Source organism: Rousettus aegyptiacus, unplaced genomic scaffold (genome assembly GCF_014176215.1).
Source record: "Rousettus aegyptiacus isolate mRouAeg1 unplaced genomic scaffold, mRouAeg1.p scaffold_m13_p_5, whole genome shotgun sequence".
NCBI lineage: Eukaryota > Metazoa > Chordata > Mammalia > Chiroptera > Pteropodidae > Rousettus > Rousettus aegyptiacus.
Genome location: NW_023416308.1, coordinates 81,539,233 through 81,558,315, shown reverse-complemented (window position 1 = coordinate 81,558,315; position 19,083 = coordinate 81,539,233). Strand labels below are relative to the sequence as shown.

The following is a 19,083-nucleotide window of genomic DNA, read 5'->3' as shown; positions in this document are numbered from 1 at the left end:
CCTGTTAAGTAAGAGGTTGGATGTGGCATCTCAAAGACTCTTGCAACCTTGACAATTTATGGGTGGTGGATGCAGGAAGGAGACTCATCAAAAGGCAAAAGACATCATTCAGAATGCACCAGCTGCAGATAACGGATGAGCTGAAGTCTTCCAGCCTCATCAGAGTTATGCGGCAGAGTCATTCCCCTAGGGTTCACTACCTGCACCCTTCATTCTCTTCCTCCTCCCTCCCAAGAGCCTCTGAAGTTGGCTCAAGTGATACACCACTCCTCCTATCTTTTTTTTCCATGAGATTTTCTTCAGGCTAAAAAGTCAACCTGGTTTGAGGCTGTACATAGAAAAGGAAAGACAGGAGGTCCTGGCCATGGGCTATACCTGAGTGCTGTAAGGACCCCATCACCACAGACCCCGTGAGAAACCCAGGACCAATATCCATGATGGGGCAAACCAGAGCCCCAGATGCCCCCTGGTTTATCTGGCCTGGTCCCTGGAAGAGCAGGCAGATTCCTCAGGTGCTGGGGACCGTCAGCAGCCACTCAGCAGCCACACTACAGCTGGGGAGGGGGACCCATCATCACCTTGTAATCTGCACACAGGGCTGAGTTCCTTCCTTCACAGGGCAGATGTTTCTGCCCATCCTTTGGACTAACGAATACATCCTAGGGACCCTGTCATCCGTAGAGCATGAATGAGGCCCTGCTGAGGCGTCCTGGGACAGACACATCATCTCCCAACTGTAGAAGACGTAGGGATGCCAGTGGGGCAGGTGGTATGCAAGTCTGGGTATTCGGATAGTGGGAAGGAATTCCCTCAGCCAGGGAGGCCTGGCTGAGAGTCCCAGGACAGGCTGCGAAGCAGATAGCCCAGGACTGTGGGCCCCCTTAGCAGCCCCACCTGGCTAGAGTCAGGGCAAAAGGACCAGAGAAGGATCCGGAAGGAGCGAACTGAGGCCACAACAGCCACACTGAGTGCAGACTTCGCTGAGGGGTCACACCCTCCCCAGGACCCCATTTCACACACACAGCCCCCTGCACACATGGGGTCCACCACTGAGCCGCCCACGCTCTGCCCACCACCTCCCTACAGTCTCCTGTGGATGGCCCTTTCCCAGCCAGCGCGCCCTCCTCCCCGGCCGGCTCACCGAGCGATCTCCCTTCCTTCCTTCCAGTACTTCCTCCTGGTTGTTCTCCTGAGGAGGAAAAGCAGGGGTGACTCCACGCCCTTGTTGCCTCACCTCGTCATTCCTGCCCTTTGCCTGGCCAGACCGTGGTCACTCAAGGCCTCCTTCAGGGCCTCGGTCTCAGCCGCTTCAGATGGGAGTTAAGTGGGATCAGGGTGGAGGGACTTCCGTCAGGTGCTCACTCTGTGGGGCCCAGGACAGCAGGCAGGCAGCCCAGAATGAGGGCGGTAAAGACCAGAGCTGTGGGAATGAAGCACGGGGGCAGGGGTGGAAGCTGGAAGCAGCCCTCCAGAAGAGGCAGAGGGCAGGAGTGTGGAGCTGCCAAGGGCAGAGGCCTCACTCCATGGTCGAGGAACCCCATGAGATCCTGGGCAGGCAGAGGAACTAAGCCTCCTTGTTTACCTGTCTAGAGCCAGAGTTTCTGGGAGGGACTGGGCAGTAGGACCCCATGTGGTGATGCAGAAGGGAAGGCCTTGGAATTACAAAGGGGTGAGGATGAGGTCATTGGGGGGGGAGGGGTGTGGAGTGGATACAAGGTAGGGTCCATGGGCTAAAGGCAGGGGTGTTGAGTGCTTACCGATCTCTTCGGTGGCCCCGTTTCAGGGGCCCAGGTTTCCTGTGTTGCTTTGAATGCTGAGATCCCATGGGCCGGGGAGTACCTCCTGGGAACAAAATCTCTGTCTTGGCAAAAGGGTGCAAACCCAGAAAGAAAGCGGAGGGGTCCTGGGCCCCATAGTAGCCAGAGGATGGGTGCCAGTTTAGGGGCTGGGCCTGTTCAGGTTGCACACAAACACCTGGAGCCTGGTGCAGTTCTTTGTCTCACTGGGCTCAGTCCTGAAACTAGCACAAGCCGCTCGGGTGTCTTTCTCCATCACCGTGGCAACAGTCATTAGAACATGTTCTAATTAGAACATTAGAACAGTTCATTAGAACATGGAAACCCTTTCTGCTGACCATGGTCTCCCTCTGAAGCCCTTCAGGACTAGACTGAAACCCCAAGGCCTCACTGGCCATGCCACTCAGGGACTCCCAACACTCGTTTCCATAGCAACAAAACTGTGTGTTCCTGCATCTGTGGTTACTATAGCAACCCAGGCAGAGCCAGGTGCACTGAGGATAAAGGCCTCATCTGGAGGAATCACAGCCAGAGGACAAATTCACTGATGCTCTCTCTGTGGCCAGCCCTGTGCTAGGAGTCAGCAGCAGGCTCTGTCCCTGGGGATACGTACATTGTTCCTTGGAAGGACTGAGCGGGGATTTAGGATTTCCCTGTCTATGTCCTCAGCCTCTTGTCCTCTCACTCCACATACAGTGTACCTGAGTGACCTTATCCTCTCATGGGATTTTACCTCCTACAACTGTTACATTGAGAATGTCCACACCTGCATCATGTGTCCACCCCTCTCCTAAGTCTAAACTTCTCCGTCTACCTACTTTCTGGACATATTCCCCTGGACGTCCCACAGCACCTCACATGGACATATGTAGTTTGGGGCTTCCTGTGAGTCTGTCTCTGTAAGCAACACATCCAGCCCCCCAGGAGCCATTGTTGCTTCCTGCTCCACATTCCCTGTCCACCTTCCTCTGCCTACGCAGACAACCATCAAGCACTTCTGAAGTCACTTGCTGAGCTTCTTTCAATTGCACCCACCCCCTTCCCTCCACCCACACCCTCGGTAGGGCTGCCCAGATCTTGGCATCAGGATAGCTCTGCCTCCAACTCTTTCCTCTCAAATCTGTCCTCCAACTGACATCAGAGAGAGCTGTGTTTTAAATGCAAATCTAATTATGTCTCCCAACCTGCTTAAACCCTTGGGGACCCTCCCCCCCCACTGCCTCAGGACAGAATCTAAGCTGTTGTGCTCTGCCCAAGTCCTGCCAGCTCCTCCAGCGTCATCTACTACCAGGAGCTCACTTTAACTCCTGGGTCGTATCACCTCCACCTCTCTTCCCTACCTCCAACCTCACTTCTTCCCCTTTCTTATCCATCCTTGGCCACACTCTTGTAAAATTTGTACCCGGATTTTCCATGAGTGCTTAGAAGAATAATTAGGCATCTTAGGGATTCAATTTCAGTTTCTGAAGGGAAAATGATGCCTAGATATAAAACCAAACATTGCTCACTCCACTCTGCCTGGATTCTGGAGACCTCGGCCCCTACGTTCTCCCAGCAGGCAGATAAAGACATATGGGGGAGACGACAAGTGGCCAGGAAGGAAAAGGCAAAGGTAAGCCCATTCTGTCAACTCTCATGACCTCCAGAAAACAGAAGAACCACAAAATGTCAGGTGAGAAGGGCATCTCATCCCTTTTCCTCATGTCACAGATGGAAAAATCAGACTCAGAGGAAGGAAGGGTCAGAGCCAGGTCTCCCAACTATCAGATTGCTGTTCTCTCCACTTTAACACAAGCCTCAAAGCTCCAAAGCCAGCGTGGGGAAGGCGTCATGAAGGGATCACAGGTGCAGGCATACCACACATAGCAGCTTCCAAGTGGGGAAGTATATGTGTATGCCCACCTAGAACTAGAGACCTCATCCCTGTCTCTCCTAAACTCTCCGATGTCTTCTGTCCTGCTGTGGGTGGAAGGGAACTTTGCAGTCAGAGTCAAAGGGTATCTCAAAGCCAATACTCAGGCCAGAACTTCCTCAAGCAGCGTCCTCCCTAGTCCCCTTGCTGCCCAAGTTCTCAGGTTTATACACTAGTGCATCTATGGGAACTAGGAAAAAGCCATATTGACTGTAGTTGAAGCTAGCTTCCTCCGAAGAGGCCTATCCTCACCTTGGCTGGCCATGGGGTTCAACTATATGCTGCCCTGGGGGAGGACTCAGGAAGGAAGGTAAAAAGAATTGGGGAACCCAAGGGCTGGATCGACTGATCCCTCAAGGGTCACACCTCCGAAGGCAGGAAGCCCTTTGGAAGCGAAGCTGATTGACAGGTGGTTATGAAACCTGTGTGTGCACACTTCCACCGTCAGGGTGCTCACTCTTTCCAGAGTGGTCCCTCCACCTCTGCAGTTGGCAATTTCTCCTTCATCTCAAACACACGTCCCTTTGGTTCTAGTTCTGTATTCCAGGGCCCTACAGAATATGACTCTCCAGTCTGTCACAGCACTTTGCAGTTTCAGAGCACTTTTACATATGTTAGCTCTTTTAATGGTGAGCATAGCCTTTGAAGGAGGGATTATTGATATTTCCCAGAAGAGGAAACTGAGACTCAAGAACTCATTGGCCCAGTCGGTGGCAGGGCAGGCACCGAATGACTTGCTGCTTGGCTGGGTGGCCAGAGTGCCCGCTCTGTGGTGCTGTAAGGGCCTCATAAGGGAGATGACAGAGAACAGCAAAGGCAGTGCTTCTCACACATTTTACCTGAGACCCGTGGGCCTCCCACTGTGATGGCCAGCACTGGGACACTGAATGGACAAGTGACGTAGGCCTGGACCTTGACATGACAATGCCTCGAGTCCCACATGTGACTTGGCATCCTGGTCACCCCTTCGACATGGATCTTTCTGAAATGTTTTTTTTTAACCTTCAGACAAACTGAGCATGGCCAGAGGAGGGGAGGCAAGGGAATGACATTCTTCGGTGACAGGTATGCCTCAGCTTACAGATCCTGCTCAGCAAAACAGAAGCCCTTCGGTGAATCACACCCGCCCTCTGCAGCAGGCTGGTTAGCCAGCATCCACGTTCACTTCAGCGTTCCACCCTCTGTCACAAACATATCATCACAGTGTCCCATCAGCCTTACGCTGTCCTCTTCCTGGGACTGATTCAGGTAAATGCGATTTTCTCCATCTCCATATGCATCCAGCAATGCTTTCGCTTCCTTTGAGATTCATGCGTCGGGGACTCTGTCAGGTATGCCTGCGCTTATCCAGCCCTGGCTGGACATGATTATCGAGTAGAGCAAGCCCGGCATGTTCTGTCCTCCAATTACCACAGCAGTTGCCATGGCAACATGCAGGTCCTCTTGGACGTATGGAGCATGAAGCAGGATCAGAGTGACAGAGTGGAGAGTGGGCATTCAGGGGGGACAGCCCACGGTGGGGCCCCCGCTCCTACAGAAGCTGAGCCTCTAAACAGAGACTGCAGACAGTGACAACTGAAGGGAGCAGGGTGGAGGGCCCAACGGGAGGTGGACAGCAGGGCCAGGACTAAGGTGAGTTGAATAAGGCACTTGCCTGGGGTGTAAAATTTAAAGAGGCGCCAAAAAAACAAAAACAAAAACCCTCAGTGATCAAGATAAATAATGTGTAAATCAAAATTAATGCAAAAATACCCTCAATAAATTAGCAACATTTTAAACAAAGATAGGGTCCTACAGAGCTGGAATTAGGGCGAGGCAAGTAGGGCCAAGTCCTGCAACCCAGGATTGGACCCTTTGTCTTTACTAAATTTTGATTTTGATAATTATGAATGTTTTTGCATTAATTTTGGTTTTTAAAAATTACTACATAAAAAGATTATTTATCTGGATTACTGAGCTTTTTGAGAGCCTCTTAAATTTTGTATCTAAAATAAATGCCTCACTTGCCTTACCTAGTCTCAGGCCTGGAGGGGGAGGCAGACTGAGTCAGGCTGCAAGAGGGACCCTGATGCAGTGGAAAACGCACCATGTGACAAGGAGCCAGGAGACATGGGTTCCTGTCTGTAAACTGCAGGGATTCCTCTCAGTTCTGACAGAATCAGATTCGGGTTTTATAAGACTTTGCAACTTGAAGATTGCTGCTATTGAGGATCGCAGGTGCCTAGCAGGCACATGGACCCCCTACTGATGGGGGTGACAGTGACTCAGAAGGGAGCTCCCATCTCCTGCCCTCTCTCAGGCTGGCTGCTAAGGGAAGGAGGGAAGGGTAAGGGAGAAGAGGGGAGGGGATTGGAGGGGGCGGGCAGGGAAGAGGCTGGCAGTTTTGCACAATCGGGAGCGGGAATGGCAGATCAGCTGTAATTGCCTGAAGCTGAGAGGCTGTTGATAAGTGTTACTAATAATCAACCTTCAGATCTGACACCCGGCTCAGGCTGGGATTACTGTTTTGAATGGAAATCGAACCCAAACCAGTAATTACTCCAGTGAGTGATGCCAGTCTTATGCTGGAGCCTATTCTAGGCAGGGAAACGGCACCTGCATGTCAGTGTCAGCCCATCAGGGAGAGGATTCCTTAAGGGACCCCTTCTCAAGGGCACAAGCTGGCCTGGCCTTCGCTCACTCACTGGAAGACAGCTAACAAACACCCAGCCTTCTTCCTGGCAGCTGCAGCGGGGAGGGAAGCCCATTCATCCTCCTCCACAGCCTCTAAACGGAATCCAAACCTCAGATCTCACTCGCACTGTCCACTCCACCTTGGGCTGGGTGGAGGTCCCTTGTGGACATTGCCCCTGTCAGGAGCAGTTGCTGAGGGGATGCAGGGGGCGCTGTCTTCCCCAACACTGGTGCAGCCCTATAAGCCTCTGCATGGGACCCTTGCCCAGCCACAGCTGTTTCCTGTTAAGCTGGGAGGCTCCTGGAATGGCCTAAGCTGAGGAAGCTGGTTCAGAGGCAGAAGCAGCCTTCTCAGGTGGCAGACAGTGCTGGTCAGGCCTGGTGGGATTCAGAGTGTATGTGATCATAGCCTTTCGGGCTGAAATGGACAGGTGAACAGAGGGCAAGTGTCAGAACTCTCAGCACCCTCCCCTACAGGAGCTGACACTTCGAGGGTGCCACCTAGTGACAGCACAGCAGTAATGCAGCTCTGTCTTCAGGACCTGGGTTTCCCTCTGCTCCTCTCCTTCCTCTGAAACAGACCCCCGAACTCAGCTGTGCAAAGGTGAACCAAGAAAAGGGGTTTGGCTTTGTTCACAAAGGCTTGGAAGAAAGGGGCACAATGGGCCTCAGGGTCCAGAAGCTGCTGGGGCAGCACGCAGGGAAGGGGCTGTGCCTCTGGAGCATCCAGGCCCCTCTGGGGCCTACCCCCGGTGCCCTATAATTACCTGCTTCTTCAACTATGTCTCCACACTACTTCGCTGGGACCTCAGCTCTGTCACCTGCTCTTGGACTGGTACATGGAGAGAGGTGACAGGAAGCCCACATCCAGAACTGGCCTGCTCAGCCTCTCAGGTGCTGTGATAGGTATGGAGGACCCAGGGAAGCAGTGCTCACCAGCCGCTAATGCACTCTGCTCCTGTGGACTCACTGCAGGAAAGGACTCACATTTGTCTTGGGGTCAGGCGCGGATGTTGTAGGGGCTCAGCTCTCAGATCCCCTATGGATTCTTCAATGCCTGTTGTTGCAATCACTCTCTTTTCTTGCCAGAAAAAGGAGTGGTGAGGTGATATGTGGTGAATGGTCCCCAAAGTAAAGTGCCCAAGTGTGGAGGGCACTCAGCCTGGGGTAAGCCAGGTATGTGAGAGATGCAGAGGGCGGAGGAAGGGAATATGCCCGGGTGTGGGGGAGAAGAAGAGAATGGACACATGTAGGGAGCAAACACTGAGGACTATCTGAGTGAGGGGCAGACATCTTCTTAAAGGGCCAAGACAGTAAATATTTACAACTCGCAGACAGACCTGTGCTCAACTCCGAGGCCGTGAAAACTCTGAGGTGTGAAAGCCACCATAGACCATATGTAAATAAATGAGTGGGTGACCATGTGTTCCATTGAACTACCTACAAACACAGGCTGCCAGCCCAGTGGGCCACAATTTGCCTATTTAATCCAAACTCGCTACCCTGCTGACTGGCTGTCCATGCTCCACCATAAGACCACGGCCCATTAATAACTTCATCCCATAGACTGCCAACAAGTACCAGATGCTCAAGGGACTACTGGCCCACTTCACAGCTGCCTCCTAGAGCAGGGTTGGGGGTGGTGTCACAAGGGACTGCAGGAAAACAGGTCAGGGTGGTCAGAAGCTTGGCCACGGGGACCGGACCGCAGATCTCAGTCATCCCTCTCTCGTTTCCCCCCCCCCCACCCACACTCAGGGCGCTGACACTCACCTGCAGTGGGAGGCTCTGCGCAGCGGCAGCTACTCCCCTTCCTATGAGGCAGGGATCTCTCCCGGTCCAGATGATGCCCCTCCAGCCCCTTTCCAAGCAGGAAACCCCCAAAGGCGGGCCGGGGGATGGGACTGAACTGCCCCAAGGGCAGGCCACCAGACAGATGACACCCCAGAGAGGACAAGGTGGCCCGAGGGGGGAGGAGGTGTAACCCAGCACCGGGACCCAGGGGCCCAGGAGAGGCCAGGCTGGAACCGACCTCCGCCCCGGGAGGCTGGGCCAGCCGGCCCCCACCCTGTCCCAGGACACACCACCGGAGCCTGGACCAGCCACTCCACCCCAGCTCTGGGCCCCCCGCAGGCAGCGCCTTTGCGAGAAGATCAGGAGTCGCAGGTTCGGACTGGTCTCTGGGCTCTCCAGTTACACTAGAAGTGAGAGCAGGGAAGATGGTATCAAGGGCTGCGCAGAGGCACTGCTGGCTCATCCAACATTGATGCGCCCCGGGTTGCCCCAGAGCCCCTCGGAGGTGGCACAGGGTCCCAGCTCCCAATGCTTTTGGGATGGGCCCAACAGCAGGGAAGAGTGTGCCCCCAGCTCACCTCCAAGGTCACACAGGTACCTTTCAGCCCCATGATTTAAGGACCCCTCCAGTGCCTGGGGCCTTGTCCTGGGCCAGGGGATGAGGAAGTGTGTCCCTCCTCTTCAGTTCCCAACCCACCCCTCTTGGCACAGGGACAAAGAGGGAGGCAGGCAGCTGGCCAGTTCTCTCTCTCTGCCTCTCTCTGCCTCTCTCTCTCTCTCTCTGTTGCTCTTTCTCTGTCTCTCTCCCTCTGTCTCTGTCTCTCTGTCTGTCTCTCTCCCTCTGTCTCTCTCCCTCTGTCTCTGTCTCTCTGTCTGTCTGTCTGTCTGTCTCTCTCTCTCTCTCTCACACACACACACACACACACACAGTCAATTCTCTCCAGCCCACCAGCCTTCACTCAGTTACACACCACTCAGCACACACCCACTCTTGGTGGGACAAACCCCACTGCAAAAGTGCACAGCCTCATCAATATACACTTAGTGGTGCACACACATCTTGGCACAACACGCACATATCCTAGATCTACTTTGCACACACTCAGCTGCACACACAGGGAAACACAGTCAAGGAAGCCTTCTCCCAGAGGAGCCCAAGCCATCACTGACACTTGGTGATGGAGAGGAAGCACCACCCAGAAAGTCCCGCCCAGAGCGAACCAGACGGTTGAGGGAGTGTGGGTGCAAAGGCAGTACCCTCTTGGTCTGCAGTGCTGAGGGCACAGAGACACACCCAGGTTGGGATTAGGTCTTTACTGAGGAATGTGACCTTGTTAAGAAGATAATCCTGGGTTCCCAGATGCTGGGCCCTCCTCCCCCTGACCTGAACTCTGTGCCTCTCATTCTGACACTAAGTGTCAGTGAGCTACACCTGTTCTCTAGCAGCATTCACCTGCAGAAAGCTGACTACATGGACAGGCTCTTCTCTAAAGCCTGCTGACTTCCCCACAACCTAGTCTGGTACTCACTGACAGACCCCCATATTCATACCCCCAAACAAAACTAGGATTTTCTTTGTTCAAAAGAAACAAAGAAGACTAGAACACCTGCCCAAGTCCTCAGAGTGGGGCTGATTGGGAACACCCACCTCAGAGCAGATCTAACTGTTCCAACTTCAGACAGCCCATACTGCTCAGCATGGACAGAAAAGGTGCCTCTCTTCCAAGCACAGGCTGGGTCAGGGTCTCTCTCCCACATGGGACCAAGGCTCAGGTGGCTCTTCTCTAAATGAAGGCACAGGATTTTTCAGAATGAAGGTATTAGGTATCAGTGGGTGCCTATAAGACCCCGCTTGACAATAGTTCTCTAGACTGTGGGCACAGCTGGCCCTTCCTTCCAGCTTTGGTCACCAATATGATGTCCCTGCTCCAAGGTCTTCCTGCTTTTGCTTGAAGGCATCCAGTGACACTACCTGGGAAACTTCCGTGTGGACAAGTCGCAAAGGAGTCTAGAAGTCTTTGCTTCACCTTATGACTGACACCTCTCCCCACCCTGTGATCACCCTGAGTCCCAATCACACCAGCTACATAAGTGATAGACCACCCCCATTTCCTCCAGAGCTATTCCTCCACTGACTCCGGTACCACCAGTCTCATTTGCCCTACTCAGTCTGGTCGTCTTGGTCCTGTACTACTAGAAATCCAATGAAAGAGGAGTAGCTATATTCCAAAAGCTCTGCAACAAAGCAAGGCTCCTAATCACTGGTCTCGTGGTTACCCCAGCTGCCCCTGCCAAGAGTCCCTAAGCTTGCACTGTCATAGGCAGGGCCTCCAATCCCAGCCTGCCCTGTTCTCAACCCTGCACCCTGGCCTTTCCAATCACAGAACACACACTGAGGCCACAGGTCCTATACTCACAGAATCCTGGAACTACAAGAGTGCTCAGTCAACCAGTCCGCCTCTACAGCTTCAAGGGAAACATGCCCAGAGAGACAATGACTTGCCCAGATCCAGGATGGGAATTAATGGGCAGCCAGAATCAAATCCTGGACTCCTAGCTCCCTTCGCAAGTGCTCTTTCCAGCACGTCTCCCTGCTTCACAAAACCCAGGATACAGGAGAGAAAGCATCACCTCCTTATCGCAGAATAAGTTGTTAAATGAACCTACATGCCACGGTGGTCAGCCTGGCTGCCTCCAGGCCCGGCTGCCCTTCTGCTGCCCAGTCCCTGCCAGCTTCTCTACTGATCCTGATTCATCAACAGTCAAGACTGGAGTTAGCTGGCTTGTTCCTCAGATGCCTACATGGTGATCCCCCAAAAGCTGGGGCACAGGTCCAAGTCCTGAGACAGGGGTCTGTTCCAGTGTCCTGATCTACCCATGAACCCTCCCTTTGGGACTAAAGGCCCAGTCCCTCTTGGAGAAGCTGAACCTTGCCACCCATGCCTCAGGTACTGGCTAAGGTCCCAGCCTCCAAGTCCCCATCTGACTCTGCTTCTCATCCTTGGCCTGGAGGTCCTATAACTGTGCCCCTCTCATCCAGCTGGTCCCATTGATTCCCACTAGCCATATTTGTTATGCTTCTTCAGTCCCTGAACTGCCTTCCTAAATGTGGTCCTGAAACATCTCAGCCTGCTCCACTTTCCTACCTACTCCCCTCACAGAGGTCCTGAGTTCCCTGGGGCAGGGCTGCCTGGGTCACCACCCATATTTCCGTATCTAAGAATGGCCTGACTTTCAGATTCAGTTGAACAGAAAAGTCCTGATATTAGTGAAGGAACCCTGCTATGGGCCAGGTAATAATAACAATGGCTAACAATTAAATAGCACTTACTATGTGCCAAACTCTGTCCCAAGCACTCTACACTTAGTAAGCCTTACATATATTAACACATTTAATCCTCTTGACGACTCTATTAGATAGTTATATTATTATGTCTATTTTAAAGACAACGAAATGGAGGCTCACAGTACTACAGGAGTTTTCCCAAGGTCACACATGTACTATGTACAAGTGGTTTGAACATTCAGAAGGAACAGGAACAACTTCCTGGAACTCTAGAAAACAGTAGCCATAGCCATCATTCAGTAGCATCTAGACACTCACTCTGGCTTCCCCTCCCATTCCAGCTAGACCCGGGCCAAAAGGATGTGATTTTGCTGGCATCGAGTTAGGTTCAAACACCAGCAGAGCCTATTTTTTGGAAACAGAGCACATATTTTGTGTCAAGTTCTCTGAGAATGGTAACGTATGCCTTTGCACAAAAGGGCTACCTTTACAAAAAGAATTTGGCTACTTTCTCAACTTGACAGAAACCTATCTATGCAGAGAGTATCACTAGCAACTTTGCCCACTGTTTGGGAACCGAGGGGCTAGAAGGCAGTTACACCAAGATATGTTGTAGAGCCTGCTGGCCACATGACCCCCTTGTCTCCAATAAGCTCCAGGCCAGTTAAATTAGGAACTTCACTTTACCTAATCCCAGTGGATATGTGGGTGGTCTGTTTCTGCTGAGTCACAGCCCACCTGAAAGGGTACACAAACATTATCTCATTCAATTCTCACCCTCCACCATGAGATAATCATCACCCTCCATTTTACAGATAGGGAAGCTGAGACTAAAGGGTATTAAATAACTATTTAATACACTTCTAAACCATTTGGCCTTTGTTTCTTTTACTTTTACAAGTGGCAGATCTGATTTTTACAATCAACCAGAACAGTAAGGATTTTCTCTTCCTGTACAGCTAGTAAGAGGTAGAGCTGAGATTCAGACCAGGTCTGTATAATATCAAAGTTCAAGCTCTTTCTACTGCTCACTTTGTGCCACCTCAGTGGCTCAGTCCCTAGAGAGTCCCAGCCCTCCCTAGACATGTTTAGTACAGATCATATCTTGCTTCCTTGCCCTTCTCTCCTATTCAAAACTTATTGCAAAGCTGCAGCAATCAAAACAGGGAGGTACTGGCATAAAGAGTCGACTCAATGGCATGTGACACACATCTATATGAAGGCAAGTTGTACACCTTAAATATATATTATAATTCCTGTGTCATTATACCTCAATAAAGCTGGAAAAAAATCAAACCAGTAATATTGATGAAAAAACAGGCATTAAAATGTCCACTATTAATAGCCAAAACCTGGAATCGTAACAAGTGTCCACCACGGTGTAATAGATGGTGGTAATAAATTCATACAGTAGAATACCACATAGCAATGAGAAAGGACAAACTGCACTGCACGCAAAAACACGGATAAATCAGCTATTAAGCTAAAAAAGGATGACAACACAAAAGATTGCATCTAGAACTCTTAGATTAAGTTTAAAAAATCAGCAAAACTAGTATCTGCAGTTAGAAGTCAGGATGGTTGTAACTCTTATGTCAGAGGGCAGTGGCAAGAAGGGCTTCTGTTCAAGAGAATGTACTCACCAAGCCTGTCACTTAAGACTTGCACATTTTTTTCATATGTAGGTTTCACATCAAGCAAAAGCTTGTTAGAATACAAAAAAAAGATGGGCGAAAGACATGAATAGCTATTTCTCCAAAGAAGATACATGAATGACCAATAAGCACATGAATAGATGCTCAACACCATTAGTCATTAGGGAAATGCAAGTCATATCCACAACAAGAAACAATTTCACCTATCCTAGGATGGCTATAGTAAAAATATTTTAGAAAGAGAAAATAACAGGTGAGGACGTGAAGAAATGAGAATATTCATATATTGCTAGTGGGAATGTAAAATGATGCATTTGCTGTGAAAAGCAGTTTGGTGGTTCCTCAAAAAGCTAAACAGAATTGCCATATGATCCAGCAACTCAGCTCTTAGATATATACCCCCAAAAACTGAAAACAAGGACTGGAACAGGTATTTGCACAATAATATTATTACAGCATTCTCAGAACAGCCAAAACACAGAAACAACCAGTGTCCATCAATGAACTTATGAATAAACAAAATGTGGTATATGCACATAATGGATTATTCAGTGAAAAAAGGAATAAAGTTCTCATACTGCTATGACATGGACAAACATTGAAAACATTATGCTAAGTGAAATAAACCAGACACATAAGAAAAAATATGGTATGATTCCACTTATATACAATATCTACAATAGGCAAATGATGGAGACAGCAAGTAAATTAGAGGTCACAAGGGCCTGGGGAGAGGAATGAACGAGGAATGACTTTTTAGCGAGGACAGAGTTCTTGTTTGAGGTGATGAAAAAATTTTAGAAATAGATGGTGGTGATGGTAACACAATATTGTGAATGTAATTGATGTCACTGAACTGTACACTTAGAGATCATTGAATGGCTAATTTTATGTTATACATATTTTACCACAAAAAAATCTCAACTGCATTGGTAAACACTAGCAAGGAACAAGTGGACAGTGAAATTTTAAAAGTACCATTTACAATATCATTGGAAAACATGCAATATTTAGCAATAAATCTGACAAAAAGAGGTGGAAAATGTATACACTAAAAACTATAAAATACGTCTGAGAGAACCTGAAGGTGATCTAAAAAAAAGATATACCACGTTCATAGGTTGGAAGGTCCAATATTAAGAATCAACTCTCTTCAAATTGATTGATAGATTCAATACAATTCTAATCAAAATCCAGCAGGCTTTTTTTTTTTTAGAACTGAAAAATCTCATTTAAAATTAATGTGAAACTGAAAAGGACCTAGTATAGCCAAACCAACTTTGAAAAAGAACATCCTGGTTTCTCCAGGGCTTGGGTGAAAGAGACTCTCCAAATGATTCCTTTCTCCTTGTTTTGACTTCATTCTTACCCAGCAACCTTTTGATTTTACTTGCCAAGTAGCTTTATTCTCAGCTGGAGTTGGGCCCTGGGGAAGGCCACAAATGCTGCAATAATAAGAAAGGGATCTTCACAACTGTGGATTAATAAATGGGTGTTCGGTGTTAAAAAAAGAACAAAGTTGAAAGTCCTGAACAACCTGATTTCAAAACCTATTACAAAGCTACAGTAATTAAGACAGTGTGGTTTGGTGTCAAGAAGGTCAAGCAGATCAAAGGAGCAGAATACTGAGTATAGAAATATATATAAGGACAATGGATCCCAATAAAGGTGCAGAAAAAGGAGAGTCCTTTCAACAAATGGTGCTTGAACAATTGGATATCTTTTTTTTTTTAATGACCTTCGTACTATATACAAAATTTAAAATAGAGCACAGACCTAAAATGTTAAACCTAAAATTAGAAAACTTCTGGGAGAAAACCTTTGTCACTTTAGTTAGGCAGTGATTTCTTAGATATAATACCAGAAGCACAATCCATGAGAGAACAAATTGATAAACTGGACTACAACAAACTTCTGCTCTTCAAAATACATAAGAGAATGAAAAGAAAGGCACAGATTTGGGGAAAATATTTGCAAGTCATAAATCTGATAAAGGGCATGTATCCAGAATATACAAAGAACTCTTAAAATTGAAGAATAAGGAAACAACCCAATAAAAAAAATGGAGATAAGGTTTCAATTAATACTTTCTCAAAGAAGAGATAAGTATGGCAAATAAGTGCATGAAAAGATACTTAATATCATTAGTTATTAGGGAAAGGCAAATTAAAATCACAATGTTATACCACTAAACACCTGAAATTAGAAAGGCTGAACATACCAAGTTGTCTCAAAGATGTAGAGGAACTGGAACTCTCATTCAATGCTCTTGGGTATGTAAAATGGTACAATCACTTTGGAAAAGTTACACTGCTTCTTAAAAAGTTGAATGTACACCTATCATGTGATCCAGCCAGTTGACTCCTAGGTATTTACCCCAGAGAAATAAAAATGTATGTCTATACCAAAACTTGTACACAAACAGTCACAAAGATTTATTTGTAATAGCCAAAAAGTGAAAACGACTCAACTTTCTACCAACAGGTGAATGGATAAACAAACGATGGTATCTCCATGTAATGGAACACTATTCAGCAATAAAAGTAAAATAACTACCAATTCAAGCAACATGAAAGAATACCAAAACAACTCCACTGCATGAAAAAAGCCAGACCAAAAAAAGTACATAATGAATGATTACACTTACATAAAATTTTAGGAAATACAAACAAATAAGGTCAAGGGTTCCCCAGGAATGGGGAGGCAGAGAGGCAAACTTTGATGGGGATCTCAAAAAGAGAGGTTTCCCAGGCTCAAAGATGTGATGGAGGCAAAAGCAATAGAACAGGATTGGAAAGTGATGGTTAACTACTAACAGCTGCTTTTATTTATTTTCTCAGGAAAAAAAGTTTAGGTACTATATAGAAGTATCTCAATTAAAAATTTTCCTCCTACATATGTATTCGACCTTTGGCATACACTACCACTCATTTCTAATAGAATCTAGACTGTGAGCTCATCTAGAGAAAGGGATTATGTCTTTTTAGCTCACCTCCAAGGCCCAGCACATAGTATGCACTCAATACATTGTCTTTTGAACAAATGAAAGAATGTGATTTGGAATCAGAACACGGGTTTAAAGGTCTTGCTACTTTGAGTTTAATATTCCAATCATTTTAGAGTTCCTCTCCATAGAGAGCACTGCTTTTTCAAAACGGCAAGGTCCCTGGGAATGTGAGGTGACAACAAGCAGATTGCTAGTATTGTGTAGTGAAGGGTTAACTAGAAAATTTTTCCACCAAGAAGGCAGTAAGAGCAAAGAAAGAGGTGGCCCAGGCTCACTCATCTTAAGGAGGAAGACAGGACAAACGAGCACGTTTACAGGCTGAGGAGAGATCGCCAGTAAAGGGGGAGGAGGTGAGGATGGAGAAGAGAGGTGGGGTGGGATCAATGGGAGGCCAAGGAGGGCTCCAAGGGGAATTAGCCTGGGGCAGGAGAAACACCTGTTCCTCTGCATCTCCGAAAAGGAGTGCTACCAGAGACGCGGAAGGTTTTTAGTAGAGTGAAGGGGAAGGACGTAGATCTTCAGAGAGGTGAGAGCAACGGGGTTAATGAAGTTTCTCTTCCAGCCCTCACCACTTAGCGCCATGGATAAGAAAGCTTACCTTCCCAGATACTGTACTGAAATTATTATGCAAAGTATTTAAGCTTTTACTAATCTATAAATGGTTTATTTAAAGCCAAATAAAATTAACTCCAGAATTCTGGAGACCGACATGGGGTTACTAACCCTAAAAACAACAAAAATCTGCTACTATCCTTATGGTTTCATTTTTAAAAGAGGGATGGCAGTTAACACACCAAAAAAGGATAGGAAGGACAATATCTCGGGATAAAACTACTCTGCTTCATGACGAACTCAGTCTGTTGTCCTTATTTTTCCTCATATCACCAGGAAGGATGATTCCTTCCTCCAAGATCAATGCGTGGGCGGCGCGGCTCCAAACCGCCCACGCGGGCAGCAGCTTCGCATCCTCGCGGGGCGGGCTAGCAGCGCTCAACCCGGGGCTCTCCGTCTCCCTGCCGAGGGTCCCACGGGGCGCAGACTCGGGCGGCGGTGCCCAGGGGGGCTGGCCTGAAACTCAGGGGCGCCCCGCCCTCGCCCCAACCCACCCTGCAACCCCGCAACCTCTCTGCGCTCTTGCGCGCGGTTCCAGCGCCCACCGACGCCGCAGGGCAGGGTGGGGTGGGAGGTGGTGTCAGCTCGCGGGTCCCAATGTCCCCCCTACCCCCCACATGTCCTGCTCCGACAGCTCTCCCAGGCAGCTGTGAGGGCACCCTAGCTACGCTCGGGTTTCAGACACCCGAGGCTCTCAGTACCGACGTCGTGGATGCTCAAGGGTCCGAGTCGGCCTGGGGGCGTCTGCGCGCTCCCCACCTGCCGGGTTTCTCCCGCGTAAGTGCTATATCGACGAGCGCCCACGCAGGGCCACCTGGAGGGGTCCCGCGGAGCCCATCCTCCGGGCGGCCGCCCTACCTGTCGTAGCTCCAGCGGCTGTAGGACAGGGTCCGGTGGCTGCTGACTCCCTCCATCGCCGCCTCCCCGCTCCGCTCCGGGCTCCGCGAACGGCGGCAGAGGCTGCGCGGGGCTGGGCGCTCGCTCGCTGCCGGCCCGGCCGGGGCGCGGGCGGAGGACTGTACCATTCCCCCCCGAGGGGGTGACCCCCCCCCCGGCTTCGCCAATGGCGGGGACGCGCAAGCTGCGGGGACCCGGGCCCGAGGGGCCCCCTCCCCCGCGCTGAGTCCCGCGGGGGCGCGGCTGCTGTAGACCCGACTGCTTATTTATTTATTTCTCGTGTGTGCTCCACGTCGCCATGGCAACCGCTCCATCTTTTCCGGCGTCGCTAGGGCACGGTGTTTTCAAACCTTCCCGGGACAGGGACTGCTAAGAGGCTGTCGGTTCCCACCCCTCCCCCCCCTCCCCAGTCTGGGTTACGCTCCCCTTAGTGAAGTCCGCTTTGCAGAGATGCTTTCTCCTTTCTGGAGTGTGTGTGGGGGGCCTTTATCCATTCACCTCCTCCAACCTTCCACTGTCAATTGCCACCCTCCTCAGGAATGGGACTACCTAGCTCCAGAATTTCAAGGTTTTCCCCTCCTTTCTGCTCCCCACCCCCTACCCCCTATGGAGGTCCTTTCACCACCGGAGTCCTCCTAAAACTGTCGGGACTCAGCCTTCTCCTCCCTCCAAGTGAAAACCCATTTTTCCCTCCCTCCTCCTCTACTGAATTCCTTTGGCCCAATTTAGCGTATTGTGCCCTCCTTAGATTCCAAGGACCAAGCTCTGTAAACATTCTCGTTTTTAGGCCATCCATTTCTGTTTATTTTCCTTCATGCATTCGCCTCATTAAATCCAGCTGTGTTGGCTCAATTAGCAGAGAGCGTCTTCTTTGTCTACACCTGGGCGAGGGTGGCCCAAGGGAAAGCTAAAGAGAACCCGGTCCGCCAGGTGGGGCTGGGTGAGGAAAGAGAGCTGGTGCTGGCCTTCCAGTCTGCCCCGCCCCGCTTTCCTCTCCTTTCCCTTCCCCCACTCTGAGCTGCGGGGATTTACAGGTATAATCTTCTTGCAGAGGTCTTGGAAGCCTAAGAAGGACCTTTCAGTGCGGTTGTGGGGAGGCTGCGGTAACACAACAGCACCAGGCATGTGGAGGCGCCCAAGTCCCCTGGAGGTGGAGTGCAGGGTAGTAGGGGTTGAACTACGCTGATCAGAGCAACTCCGTGAAATTACCTGTTAACCCTAGTTACAGGTCTTGCAACTGGCAGCGCACCTGATACAATCAGCCCACAAGTGTTTTTGCTTGTCCTGTACAAGTTTGATTTTTTTCATTGACTAAATTGACAACACTTAAAAATTGGGAGATTTAACAGATCTGGCACGCCTGGGCCTGCCTTCAGCATGGCAAGCATAGAGAGGAGAAGTGGCTGCTCTCCTTACAGAGAGCATGTGTTTTCTCGGGGTCCTCAGGCCCC

The 19,083-nt window shown here is 49.6% G+C and overlaps 1 protein-coding gene across 2 annotated transcripts in view; it reads right to left on the bottom strand.

Moving 5' to 3' along the window:
• TUB (TUB bipartite transcription factor) overlaps positions 1–17,767 on the bottom strand; it is a 76,333-nt gene extending 58,566 nt beyond the window's left edge. The window contains exon 1 of one of the 2 annotated variants that reach the window (XM_016147399.2): positions 17,594–17,767. In XM_016147399.2, coding sequence (XP_016002885.2) covers positions 17,594–17,760 — 167 coding nt within the window. In that variant the 5' untranslated portion in view covers positions 17,761–17,767. The remainder of the gene's footprint in view (positions 1–17,593) is intronic. The other variant, XM_016147403.2, reaches the window with a different exon arrangement.
• Between the last annotated feature and the right edge of the window lie 1,316 nt (positions 17,768–19,083).